Source organism: Apis cerana, linkage group LG6 (genome assembly GCF_029169275.1).
Source record: "Apis cerana isolate GH-2021 linkage group LG6, AcerK_1.0, whole genome shotgun sequence".
Taxonomy (NCBI): domain Eukaryota; kingdom Metazoa; phylum Arthropoda; class Insecta; order Hymenoptera; family Apidae; genus Apis; species Apis cerana.
In genome coordinates, this window is record NC_083857.1 from 10091689 (window position 1) to 10111946 (window position 20258).

General features: G+C 34.4%; 1 protein-coding gene across 23 annotated transcripts in view; it reads left to right on the forward strand.

The window, feature by feature from the left end:
* The window catches only part of LOC107993727 (neurobeachin), a 429179-nt gene that overhangs the window by 319195 nt on the left and 89726 nt on the right, over nucleotides 1-20258 (forward strand). For 15 of the 23 annotated variants that reach the window (XM_062076304.1, XM_017050300.3, XM_017050311.3 and 12 more), the window contains 24 exons: nucleotides 4674-4800; nucleotides 4878-4978; nucleotides 5776-5871; nucleotides 7212-7333; nucleotides 7850-7976; nucleotides 8525-8644; nucleotides 8767-8913; nucleotides 9483-9590; nucleotides 10464-10604; nucleotides 11087-11232; nucleotides 11310-11523; nucleotides 13570-13822; nucleotides 13909-14051; nucleotides 14140-14330; nucleotides 14407-14515; nucleotides 14596-14677; nucleotides 14780-15096; nucleotides 15243-15464; nucleotides 15631-17407; nucleotides 17547-17712; nucleotides 17813-17966; nucleotides 18088-18267; nucleotides 19266-19406; nucleotides 19599-19706. In XM_062076304.1, the coding sequence (XP_061932288.1) occupies nucleotides 4674-4800; nucleotides 4878-4978; nucleotides 5776-5871; nucleotides 7212-7333; nucleotides 7850-7976; nucleotides 8525-8644; nucleotides 8767-8913; nucleotides 9483-9590; nucleotides 10464-10604; nucleotides 11087-11232; nucleotides 11310-11523; nucleotides 13570-13822; nucleotides 13909-14051; nucleotides 14140-14330; nucleotides 14407-14515; nucleotides 14596-14677; nucleotides 14780-15096; nucleotides 15243-15464; nucleotides 15631-17407; nucleotides 17547-17712; nucleotides 17813-17966; nucleotides 18088-18267; nucleotides 19266-19406; nucleotides 19599-19706 (5292 nt within the window). The remainder of the gene's footprint in view (nucleotides 1-4673; nucleotides 4801-4877; nucleotides 4979-5775; nucleotides 5872-7211; nucleotides 7334-7849; nucleotides 7977-8524; nucleotides 8645-8766; nucleotides 8914-9482; nucleotides 9591-10463; nucleotides 10605-11086; nucleotides 11233-11309; nucleotides 11524-13569; nucleotides 13823-13908; nucleotides 14052-14139; nucleotides 14331-14406; nucleotides 14516-14595; nucleotides 14678-14779; nucleotides 15097-15242; nucleotides 15465-15630; nucleotides 17408-17546; nucleotides 17713-17812; nucleotides 17967-18087; nucleotides 18268-19265; nucleotides 19407-19598; nucleotides 19707-20258) is intronic. The other 8 variants (XM_062076305.1, XM_062076310.1, XM_017050304.3 and 5 more) reach the window with 4 other exon arrangements.

A 20258-nucleotide genomic window follows, 5' to 3' on the forward strand; every position in this document is an offset into this window, starting at 1 on the left:
AAAGAAAGAGCAATCGAGGTCGGTTCTTTATCCACAGTTCTTCCTCTAAATTCCTCGTGGATTTTAAATCTTTTTAACGACGAAATCGGTACGATTTCTTTTTTTTTTTTTCTTTTTCCTCTTCTTCTTCTTCTTCTTTTTTCTTTTTCGAACTTTTCGTACTGGTCGAGCACTGTATTTTTTCTGTTTTGAAAGGAGAGTTCCCCGTAAATAGAGTTCCGATTTCACTTCCCGATATCACCGAAAGATTACGTCGCGAACGTCACTTCCCTTATCGTAATTCATCCGGAGACGTATTGAGATTAAAATCGTTGGCGAAATATAGGGCACGTTAATATCTTCCCTTGGATTGATGCTACGGAAAAATGCGGAGAAATGATCGAAATGAAGGATGGATAGTTTCAAAGGGTAAACGCGACGTAACGAAATATACCAATCTAGTTTTTTTCCACCACAGGGATTTTCTGGAGATAATAATAAATAATCGAGACACGATCTCTCGTGAGAATTAGAAGATGATGCGGATGAAAGATTAAAGGAAAATTAAGTTTACTCTCAATTCGTTTAAATTTCCTACAATTGAATTTTTATATCAATATTTTTATATCGCAAAGTGTATTAAATTTGTAATTAGATTAAATATTTATACTCGATATAAAACTGAATTTGCAACGATATTTAATCGAAGAAGAGGTAATCAATTGTTTAAGTGAATTAATATCCGATGGAATGTTGTTATTATTATTACCTTCTTGTGTTGAATTAACGAGTACAATCTTTAATTTCTCTGCATTAATTAAACTTTGATCTGTCCGTAAAAATTTAAATTATTTAACATTGTAATAATTTTAAATAATTTTTGAAACTTTTAACTAATATGTTCTCTATGAGATATTTATATTATTACTTGTCTTATCAATCTCAATTTTACGCTTTATCAACTTTTTTGCTTAATCATTTCCTCTAAATTGATCTTGAAATTCCAGTAAATTATTTCAATTCGTATAAAAATCGTAAGACGTATTTTCACATTCTCTTATATGCAAAGTATGGAAAAATTATTTGAATTGGTATATCGAAAGACTAATAAATCGACTTTGCAATTGGAAAAATTTCTGAAGATAAAAAAGAGGAATGACGTCTATCAAACATGGTAATGTTATCGAAAGAATAGCACTCTTTGGTGTCGCAATCAGCTTTAAAAGCCGTACAGGGGTGGTAGCTTTTAGCGTGACACAGTTGTTGAAAAGTAGGTGGCAGTCCCGCAAGTACGGTTTAATGCACCAAGCGAAATGGAGGGACGAAATTGAACGATCCCATGAAAAACACGATTGCCGAGAAATCAGCTGCGATCCTCGCGACATATATTTTCAACGATATATGTTTCTTCCCGCAATAATAGCGAGCAATAATACCGAAGAAATTTCTGAAAATGTAAATTGAAATCGATATTTGAACTTTTAGATGGAATATTTAACTGATGAAAAATAAATATAATATTTATATCGAGATCAAGATTAACGAAAGTTTAATTCAAATTTAAATTTAAATTCCAATCAACAAATAATGGTATAACATACAATTTAAAATCGATGCACAATACGATAATCGGAGAGTATACAAGAAATATACAAGGAAAATTTGTTTTTTAAACATCAATTTATTACTTATGATTATTTATTCAATAATTAATATTGATATATTAATATTTCGAATTTATTATGGAAAATTAATCGTTAATTCAATAATAACAAATTGAATTAAATTTTAATTAAACACTTATATATTCCGCGATTAATCGAAAAATAAATCACGCGAAACCAATGAAAATTCGACAGGGAATTTATACAAATCTACGGACGATAACGGAGGGAAAAATTTAATTTCACCGGGACACGTGTAATCGCGTGTTCGATCAAGAGATATATCGTTACGATAAATCTTGAATCACCATTAACGATCCACGGTGAATTCGGTGTTACCCGAACGACATCTCATTTAAGTTATGTTTTATTGTCTATGCGCCTCGATGCGCGTTACAGCATCGTCTGAACACGAAACGATAATGATATCGTTGGAAAACAATATCGCGTTATTACAGGAAGACATCCATTGAATAAATTCGATATCAAAAATAACAACGTTAGCTAGCTCGTAAATTCTTTCGACGTCTCTTTTAACACTTTCGTTAAACGAGACGAACGTTCTCTCTGATTTCTAGATGTCGCTGTAATCGTATTTTTTCATGATTCGAGAATACGATGCGAAAAATAAGGAATTTTGAGGAGATTCGATATTTTGAATATTCGAAATATAGATTAATAAAAGATGATTCTTTTATTTTAAATATAATCGGAAAATTTAATGATGTTTGTGAAATTTTTTTTTTAAATATAGATTGATATAATTGCAAAGAAAGGATATTTTTTAACGAATTTGAAAGGAAAATTTGAAAATATTAACGAGCATTGTTTATTTGGCAATAACATTTTTATTTTCCTTTTTTCGAGGAATAAATATAATCTTATATTTTTAGATATTTTTATTTTTAGATATTATTTTATTATAATATGTTCTGATGCATTTAACGAATATGGAATATATATTTGTATTAATGTATCCATGTTGAAAGTTATTTCTCATTGACAATTAAAAAGTGAAATTTCAATTTAATAGGTTGATTGTACTCTTGTACGTCGTATTTCTTACACGTACGTAGTATTTTACATCACTATAGAAAGCTATAGAAGAATATAATTTAGAACTATTTTGAACAATTGAAAAATCGAATGCATAAAAAAAAGCAAAAATTATAATTTTAAAAATCTAGCTAGATGACGAAAAATATAAAACGAAGATTATATAATTATTTAAAATAAATATTTGAAAATAGAAAATCTTGGTTCCTATCGCTGATAATTAATAAATAAAAATTTCGTATTTTCAATTTCCAAGGTATATAATTTATGAAACTAATTAAAATTTGCACAAAAAATAGGACAAAAAATATTTTTCTACAACACCTGTGAAAATAAATATCGTAATTTTGTCCATGTATTAAGTACGAACGTATCAGAAGATATATCAAAGGAAGGTAAAAGTTCAAAGAGATTAAATTTGTTTTTAATTAAACTATACGATGCACGCTACATAACTTATCGAACTACTAATTAGAAATTTTTCCGATCGACGTACGTTCTTCGAAGACACACATAGACCAGAAAACTTAATATTAATCTGCTACTTACAACTTCACCCTAGCCTTTCATTTTTCTTTTTACTGTATAAAATTTACGCAACAATTTATAAAATATCAAACTTGTGATACAAAAAAATACAAAAAAGAAGATATTACAACATTTTCCAATTAAAAGTTCTTTTTTAAAATTATTTGATTTACAAGAATCCAACGATCTGCGTTAAATCTGTCCACAAGAGATCAATAATATTCATAAATGACTTAAAAATATCAGCAAATCCTTATTCATATCAAATTACTAGAGAATAAAAATAATTTAAACACAGTATATTTTTAATCACCGCTACCAAAATATTTATTACATATATAACATCACTTTCTATTCCAAAGTCTTCTTTCCACACGATTAAATTCTCCTTAATTATTCAAGAACAATTATTCGATTTCCCCCGATTTATTCCTATCGACGAGATTATTACAGATCTCTAAGGAGTCCTTTCATTCGCGACACGTTTCTCCCTCGGAGGATTAACTCGAGGTGTCCGTAATTCCATCCGCGTACGAAAAATCAACCGTATCGCCGATATATGGGATACATTTAAACGTAACCCGTATCCGGTTGAAAACTTTCCAAGGAATTCGAAGCCGGGGAAATTTTGCCGCGGCATTTTCGGGATTTCGACGTTGGCCTCGTTGGCCTCGGTTTCAGCGTTCGAAGCCTCTCCCAACCCTCTCCCGCGATTATGTCGTCTCGACTTCGCTTCAGCGTATTAGCGAACGGATTACGAGAGTTCGTTGCCTGTTTCACTTTTGATCTCCGATCGGGTGACGGTTGCTGGCGGATAACTTTAACTTCTGTTGTGCAATAGTTGGAGCATTACGTGAACTAGCAGACCTTATGGTTGTCAGCGCATATGAGCGCTAATGTTACTTGTATGCACGGGGGAAAATGTTAAAATTAGGTCCCGTTCTTCGAAGAAGTTTGGCGGAGAGAGGAATTTTTGAATTTTATTCAAATTAATAAATTGTAAAATTGATTATTTTATTGATTGCTCGAACGAAATAATTGAATTTGCTCCCGTTTCTCTGTGGGATTGTTATTAATTGTACAGATGATTATATTGTAACTAAATTATCGATAAATCAATGCGTGTGTACATTTGATAAATTTGATAGCGGATTAATGGAACTAATGTTTGTTTGAAAATTATTAATTAGTCTTAATTATTTATTTGATATTCGTCATTCGATAATTCGATAATCCCACTTTTATCCAAAAGTGGGACAAAAACTCGCGACCTGAATCCACTATTTTATTGGAATAGAAAGATAAATTTGTACGAAAATATTTCGTAGAAATACCAAAGGAATGTTCTTTACTTGTAGTTGGAGTCAACGTTGAATAATTTATATTTAAATTCTCATTCACTTTGATACACTCGCTCAAATTTTTCTCACGTTCGTTTTTTCTCAGGCCGAAATATGGAGCGTGTTCATCGCCATTTTGAGGAAGAGCGTGCGGAATCTACAAGCGTGTACAGACGTAAGCCTCATCGAACACGTGCTGCTTCGATTGTCCCGCGCGGAAACTGTCGTCGCAGGTAAATCCTTATCGTTCTAATCCCGTTCACTGAATATGTTCCACTCACACGAGGATCGATTTTCGTGTGTTCGACAGATCTATTAATCGACATGCTTGGAGTGTTGGCCAGCTACAGCATAACGGTGAAGGAGCTGAAACTTTTATTCGGTGCTATGAAAGCTGTGAAAGGGAAATGGGTAAGAATCTATGAAAAAGAAAAGAAGAAAAAAAAGAGAGAAAAACTTTTCGTCGAGAGAAAACTTATTCTAGAATCAGAAGTGAACGAAACTCTTAACTTTCCGACGCAGCTCTGCAATTTTCAACTCACTTTCCTTCTTCCTTTTATTTCCTATATCTATTATGTATTATGTATAGCAAAATCTCCAACCATTCGAATATTTTTTTCAGAAGGGACGATTTTTTAAAGTAAATCAAAAATCAAGAATAGAAATATATTTAATTTTTTTTTTTTTAGTTTCGCTGTCAGTTCAAACGTAACGAATTATTACTTAAACTTTAATTTGTTATGTAAAAATAATGAAAAGAAAGTACAGATTTTGTCATCAAAAGTACCAATCAGGAAATAAACCAAACCATATGCATTGATGCTTTTGAAATCAGAAATCGTATCCAGATAAATAAAAAAAAATTTTTTTAAATTTCTAATAATCGTTCATTCATCGATTAATACTATTTTCGAAATTATAATAGTTTAAACTTTTTAACAAAATTTTAATAAAATACAATGGAGTTTAAATCGAATCGTACGACGTTTCCTTCCTTATAGACGATTATTACATATTTCATTCTAGATTTTTGTTTTTATTTTGACTTTAAGAATCATCTCTTCGATTTTTAAATTTTCCTCCAACCTTTATATATAACTGTAATTCTATGTTACAAAAATTTATCTTTCCCTATAAAAGAATAAAACTCTATTACATAAAACAGATTCCTATCTTTCAGAATCTAATCGTAATCTTTTGTGCCACAGCCACGACACTCGGCGAAACTGTTAAACGTGCTCCGTCAGATGCCGCAACGGAACGGACCCGACGTGTTTTTTAGTTTCCCCGGTAGAAAGGGATCGGTAAGTCGATTTCCATTCTTCTCCGAACCGTTTTCTCACCATTCGCTAGATATCCTTGTTACGGCCACGTCGAAGATGCCGTTCGATTCCGAACTCTATTAAACTTTCGATAAGAAAATTATGCCTTGTTTCACGAAACTTCTACTCGCGCTTAATCCGTCGAATCAAATGACGTATTGATTCTTCAACCGGCTCAAATTCACACTGAACTGATTTCCAGATGCGGGAAATAATTGCAATTGTTCGAATCGTTTTGGAACAGGATCAAGATTGAACATATGTCTCTCTCTAATATTAAAGAGATATGGTTTTATTTTAGAAATATGTTTTATTTTTTACTTCAATTCATTGTGTTAAAATTAAATTTATTAACATCTAGTATTTGATTAATATTTTTTTTCTATTTTTAAGAGTAAAAATAGTATGATATATATTTTTCTGAGAAATTTGTATAACGCAACCAAATGTTGAAATTGTTGGAGTTTTACTTGTCACAAGCGCGAAGAAAGTATAAATCATTTATTTCAAAGTTAAATAAAATTTTCTCGAGTTATGAATCTCTTTCCAAGAAAAAATAAATTGCTGTATATGTATATATCTTATTTTCAACATAGCTATTTGCTTTACGTTCGAGTAAAAAGATAAAGATGGCGGAATCTTTATAAAAACTGATCGAAACAGATGTCGCCCAGTGCGGGAGACGTTGGTAGATATTCAATGAGTTTCTCGTCGAGATGGAAACTTTTCGATATGACAGAGGACGTTAAGCAAAAGAAATTTCTTATTCGAAGGGAACTGTTTCGAACGTTTCCTTTACAACTTTGAAAGAGTATGAATCAAAGAAGAAGCGGCTGTTACCAAGTTCAGTCAAAGTTACGGGGAAGGCATATATTCGATGCAAAAATTTATGAAATAGAAACTTTATTGCTTTTTTTTAAAGAACTATTTAAATATACCATCAATTTGCGAAGATGATAAATTTCTTTTTATTGAAATTTAAGAAATTTCGAAAAAAGAATTGCCTTTGTTTATAATGAATTGAATTTTATTCTTCTTTTTCTCAACGAATAACAAAAATTATTACAAAAATAAAAAGTGTAATACTCTCTTCCAGAAATCGCTTAACTATTTATAATTTCTTTTTTATTTCTCTATAATTTCTATATTGACATTTATATAATATCGTCAGAAACATAAAACATATCCTAAAAATAACGACTTTCCGATCTAAAATCTTGAACACTTTAAAAAAAGTAATTTTCACAAACACAAATTGTCACGATAGAACTTTATCCTCCTTCAAGTTTATTTAATCATTTTAAATGTTCTACAATTTTCAGGCAATCGTTCTGCCGCCGCTCGCAAAATGGCCACACGAGAATGGTTTCACGTTTACCACATGGTTCCGCCTGGACCCCATCAACTCCGTTAATATCGAACGAGAAAAGCCGTACCTCTACTGGTAAGTGCTCTTACATCAAGCCCTCTTGCGGGAACACACTCTTGAATCGGAAGTGGCCGGCTACCTTAAAGAATCGTTTACGTTTCTGACCTTCGAGACCCAACGCGAAACGAGAAGAGGAATAAAAGGCAAATGAAGAAAATAAAAAGAGAGAGAGAGAGAAAGAGAAAATTGCATCGATGAAATTCCTTCGTTTCGAACATTCGAAAATTTGATTAAACGCAGCTCCGTTTGAGTTGGCGCGAAAAAAGAGGATTCCCATTGGAGCGTCGCGTCGTGCAGCAATTTGATCGCATTCCTTCACGCGGAAACGATTCGATTTCCATACAATCGACAACCGTTGTTCCCGTCTACAAAATACATCGTTATTTTCGAAACGAAATGAAGATGGAGAAATGTCGTTTAAATATAGAAACGACATTTTATTAAAATTCTTTTAAAAGTTAGATTGTTATGAAATTTTGTTTTTTTCGACATTTGAAATATGCATAATTGAGTCGATACGTGTGTTCGCAGTTTTAAAACTAGCAAGGGAGTGGGATACTCCGCGCATTTCGTAGGGAACTGCTTGGTCCTCACCTCTATGAAAGTGAAGGGCAAGGGCTTCCAGCATTGTGTCAAATACGAATTTCAACCACGAAAGGTACTATTTGTATGATAATTGATTTTGGCACGTTCCACGTTTCTAGTTAAGAGGGAATGTATGATGGCTTAAAATTTGGAAGGGCTAGATGGAAAAAATCTTTAACTTTTGAGAAAATTGTGAGGAAACTTTAGAGACGAAGTTATTGGAAGATATTTGATTATAAAATAATTTTCTTTCATTTCGTATTTTATAGAATTATATTTAAATTAAATAAGAACCTGTACGATTATTAAGAAACGAAGAAATATTTTAACATTTGTAATAAAAATTTGAAAATTTATAATTATAAATATTTATAAAAGAATCATATATTGTTTTCTCTGTTTTATTTTTAGAATAAAGTACACTGAGACCATATAGCCTTTCATTCGGTCATATAGAAATAACAATTGTACAGAAATCTACTATTTATTTCTCCTTTTTTTTTTATCTTTTTTCGTATTTATTTCATTAAAATGAAAATTGTTAAGATAAAAAATTGTTAAAAAAAAATTCTTGATAAGAAATATATTTTCAACAAGCATCGATAACGTTTATTTTCGCAGTGGTATATGATCGCCGTAGTGTACATATATAATAGGTGGACGAAGAGCGAAATTAAATGTTTGGTCAACGGTCAATTGGCTTCGAGTACTGAAATGGCGTGGTTCGTTTCAACAAACGACGTAAGTGAATTTAGCGATATTTCGATATTTCGATCTCTATTAATTCATCACCACGATTATTAAAACGCGCGTGAAAAATATTCTTTTATCGAGAGTGAATATTGTTTGAATCTTTCTTTCAGCCGTTTGACAAATGTTACATCGGGGCTACACCGGAACTGGATGAAGAGCGCGTGTTTTGCGGACAAATGAGCGCTATTTATCTGTTCAGCGAAGCTCTGACTACGCATCAGATATGCGCTATGCATAGACTGGGGCCTGGATATAAGGTAAAAAGAAAAAAAATTAATAAAATAAAACGAAATTTAAATTTTTTAAATTATGATTTTAAAAAATTTTTTAGATCAGTCCTTCTTTCTTTGTTTAATATAAATTAGATTTCCATTAAGAATTCATAATAGTTGACACGAAAAGTAGTTTCAAATTAGTCTTTTCTTTCTTTTATATATTGAATCAAAGTCCTTTTATGATGTAAAAATTCCATGTAAAAAAGAGGATGAGAATTTTTAAAAAATCTCAGATAATCTGATTCTGTGATTATTCTCATAATAATTATAAGTAATTTCTATCTACATATTTATTAAATTAAAAAAAAAGAAAAGAAAAGAAAACAAAGTTTACATCTTTACAAAAATTCCAAGTATGCAAAAATATGCAAAAGAGATATTATAATTTAAAAGAAAAAAAAAGTTCTTCTCTTTAATTCTTTCGGTAAAAAGAGAGCCTTTAATTTTTGCTTGCAATTTTTCCATTTTCTTGGCAAAGCTCTGGCCTCGAATTCACACTAGATTCATTACATATTCAACACCCAATGTTTCCATTCCCATTCTGTTCACAGAGTCAGTTTCGTTTTGACAACGAGTGTTACCTGAATCTGCCTGACAATCACAAAAGGGTGAGTGATGAGCCGGAGCTCACGAGCATGGTGGACCAAAGTATGCAAACTGTAAGCATTTTTATTTTCATTTTATCCCGTTTACATTTGATTTGCACATTGTTTAATCACTTTGTTACTGCGTTCGAGTACATCAGAGGTAATTAAACCCGAAATTATCGATCATCACTAATCATTATCCCAGAAAATGACGTTCCATCCAGGACGTTGCTTCGATATACAACGTTTGTATCCATCGTTACTCGCTTATTTTGTAAATTAAATAATTTAATTCTTTTTTTTTTTTTATAATTATCCGTACACACAACTTACCTGTACACCAAGCTATCTGTTTCTGTTTTTTGCCTGATGCTTTTTTTATGAGTCGTAGTTGTGCAACAATACCCTGATTAATTTATTCATTGAATATTTAGTAGACGAATTCTTCTAATGATTTGTCTTTGTTTGATGATTGTGCTGTGTATTATTTTAAACGTAGCAAAGATCTTCTTCGTAGCTGATAATATGATACACCTCGTTGTACTTTGGGTAGATTTATTGGTAATGGACATCCAACGGTAGATAATCTGAGTTTGGTAAAAAAAAAAGGTGTATAAAGGTTGACATGATTGCGAACATCCCTCCGAAGATTCATTACAATCTGTTTGAATTAATATCACGTTTTGTTTCGTTTGTGGTATGTGGCACGTTTGTCATCCTAATTTTTCATGTAATCGATTTGAATAGTTATGAGTCAACTTTGAAAATTTCCCTTTTGAAATTGCAATTTTACATATATATATATACGTATTATCTTCCATAAAGAAATAATTCTTGTTTATTTGGCAAATTTTCAAAGATTAATCGTGACTCGACTCGTAGTGGAATGAATTTTAATAAATTATAATTAACTCGTGGACAATATTAACAAGGATAATTTTATAGGTGCTTTACGATGGAAAGCTGTCGAATGCGATTGTGTTCATGTACAACCCGGTAGCAACGGATTCTCAACTTTGCTTGCAAAGCGCACCAAAAGGCAACGTCTCCTATTTTGTACATACACCACACGCCCTTATGCTACAGGTATGAGCAGTCGAATATATACTGGATGTAATTGGATATAAGGAAAATATGGAACGCTCGGGAAATTTATATAGCATTTTCATTCTGCAAATTTCAAAAAGTTGTTTTAAAAAATATTTCGATGTACACGAAATATTTAAATTTTATTATTTTGGAAAGAATTTATTTTTGATTATTGAAACAGCAAAAAGAAAAAAATTTTTTTCAATTGCAACTTTAAAAATCTGACTATATAAAAGAAATCAACGAATATTTTTTTCGAACACAACCCGAATTCCAAAAAATACATACGAATCCGACCGATTTGCATTCGAATGCACACTCCCTTTAACCCAGGAGTCAAAAAATTGCGTTTTCCTCGAAGCGTTCCGATTGTTTTTCTTTTTCTTTCTTTTTTTTTTTTTTTTCATCCAAATATAGAACACCGAACATCGCAGAACACTTGGAAATCCAACTATCGAACATTTTTTTATTATTTGTAGGATGTTAAAGCTGTCATCACGCATTCCATTCATAGCACGTTAAATTCCATTGGTGGCATTCAAGTGTTGTTCCCTTTGTTCTCGCAACTAGATATGCCTTACGATTGTATAGCTCCCAACGATGTTAAACGAGATCCAACGTTATGGTAAATATCTTGCTAAAGCAATTAAATCGACGAATAATAAATGAATATTCTCCAAATTGATCCGTTTCAATTTTCAGCTCGAAATTGTTGGGGTTTATTTGCGATCTTGTCGAGAGTTCGCAAACGGTGCAGCAACACATGGTGCAAAACCGTGGGTTTCTGGTGATCAGTTACATGTTGCAGAGAGCGAGCAGAGACCATCTTACGACGGAAGTCCTCGCGTCCTTTTTGGAGCTGACGAAACATCTGGTCACTTGTCTTAGCGCGAACAGCGACTTGTTATTGAAACAGGTATCGATTTAGTCATTAGTTTGACCCCGTACGGATTAGAGTTTAATTAAATTAGCGTTTAAGTATAATTAGCGTGTAAGTTGATTAGATGGGAGATAGAAGTGGTCGAAATGGTAGAAGTTTCGATGGAATTCGGTCCTCGATTCAGTGGTAGATTCGAAGGAAGTAAGAACGGGACAGATTAGTTTGCACGAAAGTAGTTTAAGATGAATAAAGTATATATAATCGTATATAAGCATTGGTTCGTGGTAGGAGATAATTCATCGATGCTGTAAAAAATAATTCTTTTTATTAAATTAACGAAAGATTCAATATTAATATCAAGCTCTTTTCTTTATCAAAATTGTGATGAATTATTATTTAACCACGATATCTCTAAGAATATTCTCTAATCAAACTATTTAAGCATACTAACAATCTATTATACGGGACAATCTCTCATAAACTCTAGAAAACTCTCTCATTGAATCATTTGTACCCACGACAACAATCCCTTAACTGTTCAACATCAATATTTAAATTCCTTAGCAATATTATATTTTCATCGAAACATTTTAACGAGTCTCCCTCGTGAAAACTTCGTGTGCATTCACTTGACAACCCCTTTCATTCTCCATCCACCTTTTTTCGTTTCACCCACGATACATTATACAATAGCATGAACGAAAGATTATTTATCAAGAGCAATTTTTGTATTGTATTTCACTCTTCACCTGTTCCGTAAGATATATATATTTGTTGCAACGCTTGTATAATAAATAGAAAAAAAAAAAAGAAAAGAAGGAAATGCTAGTAGATGCTCGGTATGCTGTTATTTATAGTGTATGTGTATATTTTCGTTGATACGATCACGATGCATCAATGACTTCAAAGCATGAATTGTATTATACTTTTCCTCAATGAAATGATATTATGCTATGACTCGAATCTTTGGATCGCATGCAATCTACCGACTTTTAGGCTTCCTGATTTCATAATATGGCTACGCAAAATATATTTTTCGTTCACACTAAATTTTTGCTTCCATACCGAACAAACCTCTCTCTCTTTCTTTCTCTCTTTCTCTCTCTTTCTTTATCTCTCTCTATCGTTTACTGCAACGCTGAAAAAAACAATTATTATTATCTTTGCTGTGACCGAACTTGTCTGAATTTTCTTTTTTTCGAAAAAGGTGCTACACGAGAGCGTACTTTTATGACAATTTTACCACGTCTTTTGTTCGAAATACTTGTTCTATGATACTTTGCTTCGTACTCTTTTATCGAGGATGCCTATCGCCTTCAAGAAAGCTACTGTTTTTCATTATTTTCTTTCTATGCGCACAGTTCAAATATTGGGACATCCCACCCTCTTTTTTTTTTTTTTTCGTTCGCGATGAACAGCTAAATTATGAAAGAAAAGAAGATATTCTCTTTTTTTTTCTTTTTTATTAAAATTGAAACTTGAATACACTACGATATCGATTCTGTGTAATTTCCGCGTAACGTTGTTTTCAGAGAACAACGATAGAGATTGGCCAAATTTTGAATTTGATTTCTAAGAAACTTTTAAACACCGATCGAGTCCAAAAGTGACCAATTTCTATTAGATCAATTCTTCGTCTCAATATTGCCTCCAGAAGCTACCAAATTCTGATTATTATACATTTCTCGGTGCATGAAGTGTCATTATATTCTCCTCAATCTTGATTGTGATAATTGTCGTCGACTGAACTTATCGGCACTTTCAATTTTCTATCTGTCTTCTTCAAACCTCCTCCCTATACTCTTTTCATTATCTTTACATATATATATATACATACCCTGTTGCACATTTTTAAATATTAAATTCCTCCTTTAAAAATTCCTCAATGAAAAAAAAACGACAATTGGTGTATTATTTTTCTTTTTTTTTTTTCTTTCCATCCTTTGCGTCTTTTATGAAATGATAATGAGAAACGTACCTGATTGTGAGAAGCAGGAATGTAATAATACCTGAATAGGAAACGCAATTAAAAGTCGGCTAGATTGGTGTGTCCGAAGAACAGGCAGATCCATGGTGATGTAGTTGTTTTACTTTTCATTCCTAACATGGCAGCTATTGGACCACGTCCTTTTTAATCCCGCTCTGTGGATATATACGCCGGCTCCGGTGCAAACCCGGCTTTATTCGTACTTGGCCACAGAGTTCCTCAGTGACACGCAAATATATTCTAACGTAAGGAGAGTCTCCACAGTATTGCAAACGGTACACACGCTTAAGTACTATTACTGGGTCGCCAATCCTCGAGCAAAGAGTGGAATCACTCCCAAAGGACTTGGTGAGTAAACTCTATAACAGTGTATCTCTGTAATTTTTCAATCGAAGGAAATAAATACTCGATATTTCCTCGATATTTGGTTGCAGATGGACCGAGGCCACAGCAAAAGGATATTTTGACAATACGTTCTTACATTTTGTTATTTCTGAAACAATTGATTATGATAGGGAACGGGGTGAAGGATGACGAGCTGCAAAGTATATTGAATTATCTGACGACAATACACGAGGTAATTAACGATCTAAAAAAAAAAAAATTTCGTATTAAGTTCGAGATTAAGATCGTTGGAAATTTTTAACGAGTATCTCCTATCGCAGGATGAAAATTTACACGACGTTTTGCAAATGCTTATATCTTTAATGTCGGAACATCCCTCGTCCATGGTGCCTGCTTTCGACGCGAAACAAGGCGTCAGGACGATTTTTAAGTTGTTAGCGGCGGAGAGCCAATTAATACGTTTACAAGCCTTGAAATTGTTGGGATTCTTTTTAAGTCGCAGTACACACAAGTAAGTGAAAATGGTGAATTGAAAGAATATATATATATATACATTATCGATAATGGTTTTGTAAACAAATTCGCAGAAGGAAATATGACGTAATGAGCCCTCACAATCTCTACACGTTATTGGCCGAAAGATTATTGTTGAACGAGGAAACTTTGTCATTACCTACCTACAACGTTTTATACGAGGTATACGAGGATTAAGAATAAAAATTTCAAACCCTTTGCTCAATAATATATTATCTTAACTCGAGATATCTTCTAATCAGATCATGACGGAGCACATTAGTCAACAGATCCTCTACGCAAGGCATCCTGAACCAGAATCCCATTATCGGTTAGAAAATCCAAGTAAGATTCCAATTTGTAATCGTGACGTACTCGTAACGTGATCCTATTATAATATATAAATGATGTGAAATAATAAAATAATTAAATTGAATTAAATTTCAGTGATCCTTAAGGTAGTGGCGACTCTGATTCGACAATCAAAACAAACGGAACAATTGCTCGAAGTGAAGAAGCTGTTCCTCTCGGATATGACATTGTTGTGCAACAACAATCGAGAGAATCGTCGAACTGTTCTACAGATGTCTGTATGGCAGGAGTGGCTTATAGCCATGGCGTACATTCATCCGAAGAACACGGAAGAGCAAAAAATCTCGGACATGGTGTACTCGTTGTTTCGCATGCTTCTTCATCATGCTATCAAACACGAGTACGGTGGATGGCGCGTATGGGTGGACACTTTGGCCATCGTGCACTCCAAGGTAAATATAACGAACGAGGTTAGAGGAAAAATTGTGCACGAGCTTCGTCGTTGATTCCAGGACGTGCAATTTGCAACAATTTGCAACAAAATTAAACTGATTTTACCAACCAGTCGCGTGTAATTAACCTTTGCGTGATCTTTCAGGTATCCTACGAGGAATTTAAGCTTCAATTTGCTCAAATGTATGAGCATTACGAAAGGCAAAGATCGGATAACATCACGGATCCTGAGCTGAGACAGCAAAGGCCGATCAGTACTATCTCTGGCTGGGATCAACAGCATTCGGGGAATAATGGTTACAACAAACCGTCACCCTGGAGCAATCAACAGACTCACGATGTGCAACACGTGGAGAGGAATTACAAGGTCGAATATACATCGCAAAATTTATACGTTTATAATATAGACAATTTTGACAATATTCTGATATCTGATTTCAAAATCAAAATTCGTTCTCACGCTGTTCAATACGTGTTGAATGTTCGTAAATCGTAATACCGCCAATATGCAACGTTCGATACAATGTTTCCAGGAGTTCGACACAACCGAGGGTAATGACAGGCTGGAAGAGTCGTGCAGCTGCGACTTGAACTCGATAGACAACACCGAGAGCGATGGGAGTCCTGCGATCGTCAAGTCTCGCAGCGAAACGTTGGATACCGCGCAATCGAGCGAGGCGATATCCCTGGACTCGAGGCTGAGCGACAAGCCAGAGACGCCAACGACAGCGCGAGAAATCCACACGGATACGCCTACGATCCTCGAAGAAGGGAACAGCGAGGCGGCCTCCATCCCGACTACCCAAGAAACCAGCGAGGCGATATCGATAGAGAGCTCGAGCGATTTCTACAGCGAGGTTCACAAGATCGAGGGTTCCAGCCCGGATTCCATGGTGGTGCAAGAAGTTCTGAAGAAAGACGACGATCCTTCCGAGGTTAAATCGCAGGATGAAGCCGTCCCTCCATCTGAGAAGAAAACGGTGGAGGAGAGCGTGGAGGCCAGGCAGGAGGAAGACGCGGAGCAGCCGAAAGTAACAACGCGGAATAACGCGGACGAGTGTAACGTTTCCCACGTGCAAAAGGACGACGAAACGGAGGGTGAAACCGAGGAAATGGAAGGTCAGACGGAAGTGGAGGCTGGAGGAGAACTGGAAGCTGAAACTGGGATCGTCGAAGCCTGTGTCGAAGCTGGAATCAAGGTGGAAGCCGACGGTGAAACTGAAGTCGAGGCTCCATCGAGGTTGGAAGAGGCGAGAAATAAAGAGACATCGAGTTCGGTGGACAAGGTTGCTTCGAACGAAGAGACTTCCGCGGATATTGTTCTCGATAAGGAAGAAGAGAGAACGGAGAAAAGTGTGGAGGAGGACGTTGTCGCCTCGACGGAGCAAGCCGATTCGGAACACGTGCCGTCATCCGTTCCCTCGAGCGAGACGCCAGAGCCATTGATCATCAAGGATATCGAGAAGCTGCAATTGGAGAACGATCGCGAGGTGATCGACAGCGATACCTCGGAGGCTTACTTGACACCGACCGAGAATCAAGATAATCTGGGCGATATGAAGCCGAAGGAAGCGGAAAAGACGGAGGACAGCGAGAAGGGGGCGGGTGTCGACGTTGAGAAGAGCGAGAACGACGCCGAGGAGACCGGGAAAAATTCCAATTGCTCAACTAGCGTAATAGAGAGTAACGTGGCCGACGAGAAGAAGAAGGACGTAGACGTAGACGAGGAGAAAGTGGATACAGTAGTAGTGACTAGTGAGTTAAGTAGTGAGAAATGCGCCGTGGACTCTGTGAAAGAGGAGAAAAGTGCCGTTGTTAACGTTGATAACGGGGTGAAGGTTACTGACAAACATTCAAGGGAGCCGTCCACTATTTCTACTAACGTAAGTGATAATCAGTCAGACATTCCAGTGAGAACCGAGAACGAGGTAGAAGTAACAGATAGTGTTTGTAGTAATAGCGATATTCAAAGTTCTGTAGATAATGTGACGCAAGTGCCAAATCCTAAACAGCAAATTCCAACAATATCTACGGTCTGTGATGCAAATAAAAATATGCCCGACGGTGTGCCTCAAATCGTTAGTTCTACAGTGGTTGCGAGGGATAATTCTTTGTTGAATGAGTTAACTTCGGATCACGTAGATGCTCATCGCAGATCCAGCTTGCCGGCTGTGTCCTCCGAGACGACCACCGACGATAATAACGTAAACGAACCTCCCTCCTTACCTGTCCCCTTGCGGAAAACATCGTCACCTCAGAAACGACCAAGGAGTGCCTCAACGTCCACGCAAGTGGATCCGAATCATTTCGGTAAGAAATCGTACCCCTTTTCTTCTCTCGTTTTTCCTCGCTTTTTCTTTCTTATGCGATATTTCATAAATGAAAGAAAAAAAAAAAGAAAGAAAGAAAAAAGAGAAAAAAAATTACCCGAAATTTCACCCACGAATAGAATCAAAACGATCGAAGCAAGGTAATCCTTCTACGAGACCAATGTTCAGTCCAGGGCCGACTCGTCCTCCTTTCAGAATACCAGAGTTCAAATGGTCTTACATACATCAAAGATTACTCTCGGATGTTCTCTTTTCGTTAGAGACGGATATTCAAGTTTGGAGAAGGTATGGATGAACGCGTATTTTTATGATAATCTTGATAAACAGAGTTGAGAGATCCGTTGATAAATTCGATTGATGGCGCGCCAACGATGATGTGTTCCAGCCATTCAACGAAGTCGGTGCTGGATTTCGTGAACAGCAGCGAAAACGCAATTTTTGTTGTTAATACCGTTCACCTAATTTCCCAACTGGCCGACAATCTTATTATCGCCTGTGGAGGATTGTTACCGCTTCTAGCTTCGGCGACCTCGCCAAATGTACGTATAATATTACATCTCTTCCCCCTCTCTGACTTCACTGATAGAACAGCGTATAGCCGGCGAAAAAAGTTCATTTTCACGGATTACTTTTTTTTAATTGGTGCTTGGATATTCATAGAGCGAATTGGATGTAATTGAACCAACTCAGGGGATGCCAATTGAGGTAGCAGTTTCTTTTCTGCAAAGACTAGTCAACATGGCTGATGTACTTATCTTCGCCAGCTCTTTAAATTTCGGTGAACTGGAGGCTGAGAAGAATATGTCTAGTGGCGGTATTCTAAGGCAGTGTTTAAGACTGGTTTGTATTATCGTCCACGTAGCAGATTTTATTCCTCCAACACGTACATCCATTATTGTCACGACGTGTATAATTCGAATTTCATTTCAAAGAGAGAAAAGAAAGAAAAGAAAGAAAGAAAGAAAAAAGAGAGAGAAAGAAAATCATTGATCATAGTTGGCCCGATTTACGATCTTTTTGCAAACATTGTAGTATGTCGATAGAACAGAAATATGAAGTAAGATTGTTGTAAAAATTTATATTAAATGTTCGTAATGCACAATTAATTAGATTCGATGTTTCGAACGCGCATTCTGATAAACAAAATTTGTTAAACATGATTAATATACACAAGACACTAATCACGGATGAACTTCGTTTTTCGGAATTTTTAATACGATTTTTCTTTTCTCCAGTATTTTTGATTCCATTCCATATATGCGAAATTTAATTTCAGTAGTCATCAAACTTTTTCAAAATTTTTGAAAACTTGGAACATTGAATATTGTTTAAACGGAACAGAATAAATTCGAGCAATTCTATCAAACTTTATTATTAATTTTCGTAATTCCACGAAAGACGAAGTAGATCTAAATTAGGATATTGTAATAGAATACTTATATAGTGTGCTTCGTGTTAATTCTTTTTTTTTGTATATACATATTGGTGTTTTTCATAGTGTCATAGCACATGTCTAAACTATCTATATAAAAACACGAATAAAATTATCGGATATGTAATAAAAATTGAAAATATAATTGAAAATAAAAAAATATCTCATGTGAGAAAAGTTAAAAGAAGAAATAAATACACACTATTGTACTTTAACACTATTGTAGTTTAACACAAGCAAATCTTCATTATCAAATAGAAATAGTTATTAAATCAGTGTTTTAAATTAGTCGTAATATTCTTAGCTCTCGTATTATGTATAACATAGAACTTCAGAAACATGTATGTTTTTTTTTTTTTTACACTATATTTTTTTGTTATATTCATCTGATGAAATGCTTCTATAGGTCTGTACATGTGCCGTTAGAAACTGCTTAGAGTGTAAAGAACGTGGCAGATCGTACAGCATGTTAGGTCGGCAGATTGGTTCTAGTAATAAATCACAGCACATACAGTCTCTTATACGTGGAGCTCAAACATCACCCAAGGTATGTCCCATCTGATCGAACTTAATTTATATATAGAAATGTGTTATTGTCATTTGTCATCTCATTATTGACAAATTACATATCATATACCATATACTTATTCAAAGCCATGTCGTATAGAGAATAGAATTTACAGTGATCGTTAACATCATTTAATAACGTTTTAGTATAATAAAGTTTCTATTTTTATAGAACATAGTGGATAATCTGGCACATCAATTAAGTCCTGTCAAAGATCCTGAGAAATTGCTGCAAGATATGGACGTGAACCGTTTAAGAGCTGTGATATACAGAGATGTTGTAAGTGTGATACATAATTAATAACTTATATAATTATAATTAATAACGATAAATAGAATTCAATTCGATTCAATTCGATTCGATATACGGATAATATATCATATTATGTAAAAAAAAAAAAAATACACTAAATTATATCGTTGTACACTTTATATTATAATTGACTGCATTTTCGAGAAGTTACAAAAAAAATTTCTACTTTTCGTATAAAAAACTTTAGAGAAAACTAAAAATTTCCTCATCAAAATCCGGTCGAAATATAGAGAAAACTATGCTATTGAAAACCCTTTTTGTTTTATCCCAATATCTCAATCAGTTGTTGAGATATAAGGATTCAAAGTTTCCCCCACAATAGTTAAGACTGTGAAAAAATTATGAATGGCTCCGCGATCCAGTGATCTACATTTTTTCCTGGAAATGCGTACTACGTTTTACTAGGAATCGTATCTGTCACTTGTCTGGTGTTTGTGATAGGTCAGCGAAAGAAGTGCGAGCAAGAGGTCTGAGCAGAAGAAAAGAACGGAAATAATAAATGATTAAAAATTAACCTTT